Genomic DNA, 8,108 nt, shown 5'->3' with positions numbered 1-8,108 from the left:
TACAAATTAAAGAAAACAAACGATGACAATATCAAAGTTGAGGATTTCAATTTTTCTCTTCATATTGTAGCCCAACTCCATTTATTTTTGGTATGTGATTACTGGTCAAGCTTGCTTCCAGCAACATCCACCACAAATCTGTACCTCACATCATTTTTCTCCAACCTTTCCATTGCAGTGTTGATATAATCCATTTTCACCATTTCAATTTGAGAAGTAACACCTTTTTCTTTGCAAAATTGTAGCACTTCCTCTGTTTCCTTCATGCTACCAATAAAACTTCCAGTGATGCTCTTTCTCCCTAATAACAATTAAGAATTTAAGTTATACATATTTGATAGTATAAAAATTGCAGAGCTACAAGGTTACCGGCCTCAACTAAACTCAGTAACTTTAATTCAGATTCTATATTTGTTGTAAGAAAATTGACGTCATTAACTCAATTTAACTTGTTGCCACATGTGATTGCACACTTTTAGAAGTTTTCATAGTATATATAAAGAATTACTCCATATAATTGTAAATCTATTTAAGATGGTGCAGAAAAATCCATAAACTATTATTGCATAAGAACTTTAAATAATAATAGAAGGTTCCATTAAAGTAATGTTAAACTAATCCATTAGCTTTAATACGTGTATGGTTAGTGTTGTTAATGTTGTCTATTATTGTGGACATGGTTCCTTAAAGACATAAAATCCTATTAAGCCTATAATAGTTGTGTCCTAATCCTTCTCATTATTTGCCGCAAAAGTAGACAATAAATTTTGATTTTCTTTGACTAAATGACCACACTTCCAATCCCTTTGTTCTATCTTTTGTCACATATTGACAAATCCTACATGAAAAAAATTCAAAGTTTCATAATTCAATTATATTTTGATAAATAGAAAGGAAAACGCCGTGTTAGAAAAAATCATCCTACTTAATACGTTACGACACTTAATTAATACACAAATTAATATATGTTGACTTGTTTACAGCGTTGTATAATTCATTGTAACTATCTTTCACACGACTTGATTAAAAAAAGTATACTGTCAGTGTAAATAAGTTAAATGACTTACCTAGCATAACCATTGGTGAGACAAATTGCAAAGGGGTGTTGATAACTCCCATCAAGATTAACTTGCCATCCACTTTAAGCAAAGAGAGATAAGGTTCAAGAGGGTGATTAACAGGGACAGTGTCAATAATATAGTCAAGTGAATCAGCAGCTTCTAGCATTTTCTCATTGTCTGAACTAACAAGATAATCATCAGCTCCTAGGTGGTCCAATGCCTCTTGTCTTTTCTTATCTGAAGAACTAATGACAGTAACATGATGTCCCATTGCCTTTGCTATTTTTACTCCCATGTGTCCAACTCCTCCAAGTCCCAAAATTCCACCTCTTAGTCCACTTTGGTTAAAACCAAAATGGTTCAATGGACTGTATACTGTCACACCAGCACATAGTAGTGGTGCTGCTTGTTCTGGTGCCATACCTTCTGGAATTTTCACCACAAATCTATATACACGGCGAAAAGAATCATTTCAGTATTAATACTTTTTATAGTGTCAATGTATATAACTAGGTTACTAGTTTCACTATGATAAGCATTTCCTGAAAAACAAAGTCATAGGTTCAAGGCTAGATTAACTACTTCCATAAACCGTTTACTGGTACAAATAACATACAAAAAATGTTTATAATAATTAACTTATGATAACAACATAATAAAAACTTCATTTGTTAGGCGACTTAATATATAGTGTAAATATTTTTTTTACTCTTATCAAAATATAGAAGTTAAACTATTCTATGTTTGTGGGAGTAGGCTTACTTTTGTTCAACAACCATGAAATTAGCAAAACCACCTTGGGTTGGCTTGCCATCAGTGTAGACATCATTGCAATTCCATATCTTCTTAGCACAATATTGCTCAATGTCTTGCTTGCAAGGCCTGCAAGTCTTGCAACATCCAACAAGCAATCCAACTCCAACTATATCCCCCACTTTGAATTTTGTTACCTCTGGCCCTACCTCCACCACTTCTCCAACAACTTCATGTCTACATCAAATTTCATCACCACCACAAAATTAAAATAAATTATAAAGGGATAAGGATCAAAATAGACAATGATATTGTCACCAACAACTTTACTTTGGCATCTAGGACATGTAAAAATCATTTACATAAATGATTCGTTTAATTATAGTGTAAGTTAAGTTACTAACTTCTCTTTTTATTGTTCTAGGTGGTATCACCGTATATAAAAGTTAAACTCGTAGGTATATATTGTATTATGCAGTTTTATATCGAAAACGAGTGATTGATCCAAAGTAACGTTGGCTTTGTGCGATTCGTATTTGTGTGATGGAAGGAAGAAAAAGACGAGGCATTTGGAATAATCAACTAAATCCCAACCACGTATGGTTTTAGCACAAGGACCACTTAATTTTGTTGATTTATTTTCATGGCTAAGAATTAATATATACTATGAAAATCTAAGTTCAATAAATAACTACATTAACTATATGGTTTTATTTCCACCACAAACTTCATTCCTTTTGGAATATCAAGAAAACAGAAATTGACATCAATCAAAGATTCAAAGGGTTGAAATTTTGTTGTAGCTTAAAAAAAGTAGCTTTTAAGTCAAAAATAAAAAGTTAAACTTAAATGACTTTTAAATCAAAAAAAAAAGTAGGGGAGACCTACTTTTGATTTTGAACTTATTTTAAGTCATTTTTAATCGTGTCAAACACTTTCTAACTTTTTCTTTTTTTTTGACTTATTTTAAGTTATTTTTATATTTGTCAACACAAACTGACTTAAAAACAGGTTTAACCAATCCAAACACCCTCTAAGTAATCAAATTGTCCTCCACTCCCATGGGATCCACAGTGGTCTCCAATTATTGAGGAGCTACATAAGTGGAGTATTCTACTATTTTTTCCATTAAATACTTATAATGCGCAAATAAAGTAAAAATAATCCTTGATAAGACAGTAGCTTTTACTATAGTGATAAGATGATTCAAAAATTACTTAAGTTTCCTGTTCGAAAAAGCATAATTTTACATTTTGATTAGAAATCTTGGCTCTGCCACATTTTTATCCACTCAACTTATTTGTGGGAGATAAAAGTGTTTTTACCAACTTAGTAATTCTCACTTAAACAGGCAGCTAGATGCACTAAACTCCTGCTATATGCGGGAGTTAGAAAAGGTCAGACTACAAGGATCTATTATTTGTAGTCTTATCCTGCATTTCTGTAAGAGACTGTTTCCCATAGCTTGAACCACCTCTTAACCTTAATCACATGGCAACAACTTTACATCTTAGTCCGATGTTCCCCATCACTTGTCTAATAGCAATTCTATACTAGGCATATATGTAACGTTGTGATGAAATGACTAGTACTTTTTTTTTATCCTTAATCAAAAGTTTCAGCTAATTTAAGTCTGAGCATGAAGTTGCCTTTGTGAAAGAATACTTTACCCCCAATATGAAATTTTCTGGCAAAATTCAAATTTAATCTGACCACAATACGAATATCGTGTGGGACACCAAAACAAGAAAGGCATATGTGTGCAAATTCACAACATAACAGGTGTAGATTCTGTAAAAAGCAGGGGAAACAGAGAAGTGAAAGAGAAATTACCCAGGAACCATAGGGTAATTGGACATGCCAAGATCATTTTTAACCTGGTGAAGATCACTGTGACAAAGTCCACAGTACAAAATTTTGACTTGCAAATCATCAGGCCCTGTGTTTCTGCACATCATTTTTTTTTTAATTGAAAAAAATCATAAATAATCATAAAATTTACTAAGTTGTTACTATATAACAACAAACAAAAATTACTATGCTCAATCGACTATATAAATCCTCACTGTCTATATTCGCAAATGTAATTTACATACCTTAGAGTGTAGGTATAAGGTGAAAGTACACCAGAAGGATCTCTTGCAGCCCAGCCAATAGCTGTTTTCTCAACTTCCAAACTACCCATAGTTATCTAGAAAATTAAAAAAAAAAAAGACTGTAGAAAACAGGAGAATAGTTCAAAGGGAAAGGAGAAATAAAAGAGTTGTGAGCTACTATTTTGGTTCATACCACCACACACACACACACATATATATAGTTTTAAACAAGGCAAGACAGTGCTTAGGTGGCATTTCTTGAACAAAATTGAATTATTTCAGTAGCTAAGATATTGACATCAAAGTTATATAATTAGATTGACTTAAATGTATACATTGTTAGGATTTTTTAAATTTTCTTTACCTTATTTGAGTTTTATTTTCCTGGAAGAAAAATTAAAACATTATCATAAATGCTTTAATTTCTCAATCAAAAACCTTGCAAAATGCAAATTGAGTAATAAACCATCTTACTTTTAACCTTAAAATAACATTTTTAATATTACTCTATATAATAATATTTAAAAAAAAACATTTTTAATATGCTATGAATAAGCCTTAAAATGTGGTTAGTTGTTTTGCTTTCTTGGTACATAACCATTTCAAATTTTTTTGCCTTAAAATTATTTATAGTAAAACAGATGATTTAGAAGGAAAAAAAATGTTTTTTCGTCTTCCAAAAGCTAATTAACTTGTATTTTTTTTTAAAAAATGTACTTATTACATTTTTCAACTTTACATTCTTTGAGAAAGATTGTACTCTCACCAACTTTTATATTGCAATTTTTTTTTTCCTTTTATTCCTAACAAAAGATTGTTTTTCCAACGATCGTAAAAGGATGCGTTGTTGTGGAGATTTGGGTCCACGGGGTTGGGTGGAACTGTGCGTCACTAGATCGTCACCTTTTAGGTAAGGTATTAATTATTTTATTTTATTTTATTTTTAAAATGTAGATTATAATTTTCACTATATTTATTTAGGTTTGGTGTCCTTGAAAGTTAGATAATATAGGTCAGTAGAAAGAGATTGCCTCCTGCTCGTCCTAAAGAAGGTAAAGAAACAAATTCACCAGCTAGACCGTGACAAATTTAGAATTTTTGTTAAAAAAATTAAAAATTAAAAATTAAAAATATAGTGCTTATAATTTAAACGTGAAACATCAAGGTGAATATTTAATCTCTTAAATCATTGAGTTAACCTCTAATCTTGTGTTTAAGAAATCCAAAATCTAAATATATACATAATTTTTGAATTGAAAACTTAAACTTTCTTATACAGTCACATTATTTAAAGGATATTACGGATAGTATAAATTATTTACACCTCCTAACATGCTATTATAAATAAAGGTAGTTTGATAGCTTAAATTTATTATAAGCTAAACAAATCGAAGTTGTTGAATTCAAATCTCACTAAAAGAAATAAATAAATTGTTGTTGATCTTGTATTCCTAAGATATTTAGAACAAAACTTTGAAGAATTTGGTAAAAAACGACAAAGTTTAAAGAGTATTTTCAAAACTAGAAAATTAAAACTAGTAGAGAAAATAGAATCAGAAACAAATTAGAAACAATATAAAAATATTTTTCTTAAAGAAAGAAAATCGAGCCCACTGAATGCACAGTGTCCCCTTAAGGAAATTATTCCCCTCAAGTACCCGAGGTCAATGGAATATATCCTCCCAGGATAGAAAGATCTTACTCACCGGTGTATCGGTACCTAAAATCATGGTATCAGCGAACCACTCAATGGCAGTAAAGTACACTTAGAATACTAGATTTAGTATATAGTAGAAGAAGTCCAGAAAAATTCATTTAACTAAAATGAGAGGAAATCCCTCAATTTATAGAAAACAAAGGGTAGTGTAAAAATGTTCTTATTGTGCCTTACCGGAAAGGTCACAAACCTTTGGAAAAGTCACAATCTTTCAGAAAGGTCACAACATTTCATAAAAGTCACAACTTTTATAAAAATCGCAACTTTTTATAAAAGTCACAACTCTTCATAAAAATTGCAACTCTTCATTTTCCATTCACACATTTTAAAACCCAACATAAATTGCATTATTTAACATGATTTGTAGTTGGACGCTAACTGCTTAACCAATAACATTACATGTAAAATAACTATGTAGATTCTTTAGTTAATGTAAACATCGATTATTTAAAAATAAATATTGATCCCCATACTCGTGTCAACCAAGCCCTCAAGTGCTGTAAATTTGCCCTGGGGACATTGGGTTTGTTGACATTATAGGCCGCTTTGCTGGCGAAGCAGTCAATAATCATTTCGACCATCTCACTTGGTGATGTAAATTCACTCAAGTTTCCTACATTTCGCTTACTAGGAATAGAAAGGAATTGTTATTTTTGAAATTCGATTGTCAGACATCTTTTTTAATTTAGTCATCGATATGAAAAATGAATTATTATATAAATAAATAGATATATATACATAACTTTTACATATAGTATAAGAAAAAAAATTACTTTCTTAGCTTCTACTATTTTTGTTGCGTACGTAAATGTAAAGCTATAAAAATAGAGAATGATGAAGACAAAATATACAACCCCCTCCCCCCCCCCCCCCTCCTATCCCACGACTGTCGACTTGTCCTCTACAACTAACGAATCTAAATTCACGTCATTTAATCAATTAATTAATTAATTAATTAATTCCTAACATATATATTAATTGTCATTTACACAAATTGATCTTTTAGTACAATATAATTCCTATTTTAAAATAGTCGTATAGCACAGTACAATCATAATCGACCCATGCTATTGTAAGCTATTATATTGATGTAACTTTCTCACCAACTCATAAACTCAATCAACATTAGGACAACATGATTCAACTTGATATACATGATTATATGAGATAACTTTGTTAGTAGAAGATAATAGATAATCCGTTGAATTAATTAAGATACACATAGATTGATCGAATATTATATACAATATTTTTTTTAAAAGGCAAAAATCATAAAAGCACTAGGGGCAACAGATAGTAGAAACAATTTTATTTAGATTAGTTGAGGGTAAAAAATGCATTTATTTTTAATATTTTTCTTATTTCTTTCGTTTCAATTTATTTAGCGTTATTTTATTATTAATTTATTTAAAAGAAGGACATATTTATATATTCAAAAACAATTAACTTTAAATATATATTATATTTTACTGTTTTATGAATTCTTTTACTAAGAGTAATGTTTCTCTAAAATCAACTCTCCTCCACAACAGGCACCTAACAACTACAAGGCGTAAAGACAAAAAGAATATTTTTCATGTGTCATAAACATGTAGAATGATGAAGATCATAGAACAAGATTCTGAAAATTCTGATTCTTCTATGGAAATTAGAATACAAATTAGGGATATTCTTGTTAGAAATAAATATTTTCTTCACCGCGAATCATTGAGAAATTTGTGCTATAGATTATGATTTTTTCCATTCATTTTTCACCGATTCAACTCATTGAAAAATATACGATAGAAAAACAGATTATTACTGAAATAGTAAAAAACGTCCATATAAAATATTAAGTATAATTTTATTATTTTTCTACTAATTCAATTAAAATATTTATGAAAATAGTCATTAATATTTTGTTGATAAGAAATTCAGTAGGAAAATAGTGATTTTCTTAGTAGTGTGGTTGAACGTCAACAAAGTTGTATATCCCTATGATGTAAGAAGTTATTGATACAAACAGACCTAATGAACGTAAGAGACTTTTTTAAAAAAGAGATGAGGTTAAGTAATAAATCACATTTATCAAATGAGATTTTTTTTAGAAAGTGTGTAAGATGAATGATAAACCCATCTATTTAGTTGTCCCTGTAACTAAAAACACTTGGTCCAAAATATTTATTATTAGTAATATTTTAGAAATATAAGACAAAATTAATTGTTCTGTTCTTATTTTATTTTTCCTGATATTAATTGTTTTTGTTCTCAAAAACCACTCCTCCATAGTACAGATACCTACAGCTACATGGCTTAATTAAAAAAAAACCCAAAGATTACTATTACTATAACAAAAATACCATTTAGCGACAATTAATATACACATTAATAAAGAGTGTTAATTTTTCTATCGGCATTAGTTGATTGTCATTGGATCCAATGTTGCTAATAGGGGCATATACAAAGATAGTTAAACATATTTAGCGGCAATTAAACTATTGT

General features: G+C 29.8%; 2 protein-coding genes across 2 annotated transcripts in view; one reads left to right on the top strand and one right to left on the bottom strand.

Moving 5' to 3' along the window:
• LOC125816391 (cysteine proteinase RD21A-like) overlaps positions 1-8,108 on the top strand; it is a 215,690-nt gene that overhangs the window by 119,864 nt on the left and 87,718 nt on the right. The window lies entirely within an intron of this gene.
• Positions 72-4,086, bottom strand: LOC125816401 (probable cinnamyl alcohol dehydrogenase 1). The gene is made up of 5 exons (XM_049496005.1): positions 3,911-4,086; positions 3,648-3,761; positions 1,824-2,051; positions 1,068-1,507; positions 72-301 (listed from the first exon to the last, which is right to left on the bottom strand). Exons 1-5 carry the CDS (start codon positions 3,997-3,999, stop codon positions 99-101), a joined length of 1,074 nt encoding a protein of 357 aa, XP_049351962.1. The 5' UTR covers positions 4,000-4,086; the 3' UTR covers positions 72-98.

Source organism: Solanum verrucosum, unplaced genomic scaffold (genome assembly GCF_900185275.1).
Source record: "Solanum verrucosum unplaced genomic scaffold, falcon-dt-bn FXZP01000261.1, whole genome shotgun sequence".
Lineage (NCBI taxonomy): Eukaryota > Viridiplantae > Streptophyta > Magnoliopsida > Solanales > Solanaceae > Solanum > Solanum verrucosum.
The sequence above is the reverse complement of the archived record's forward strand: the minus strand, read 5'-3'. Positions and strand labels throughout refer to the sequence as shown.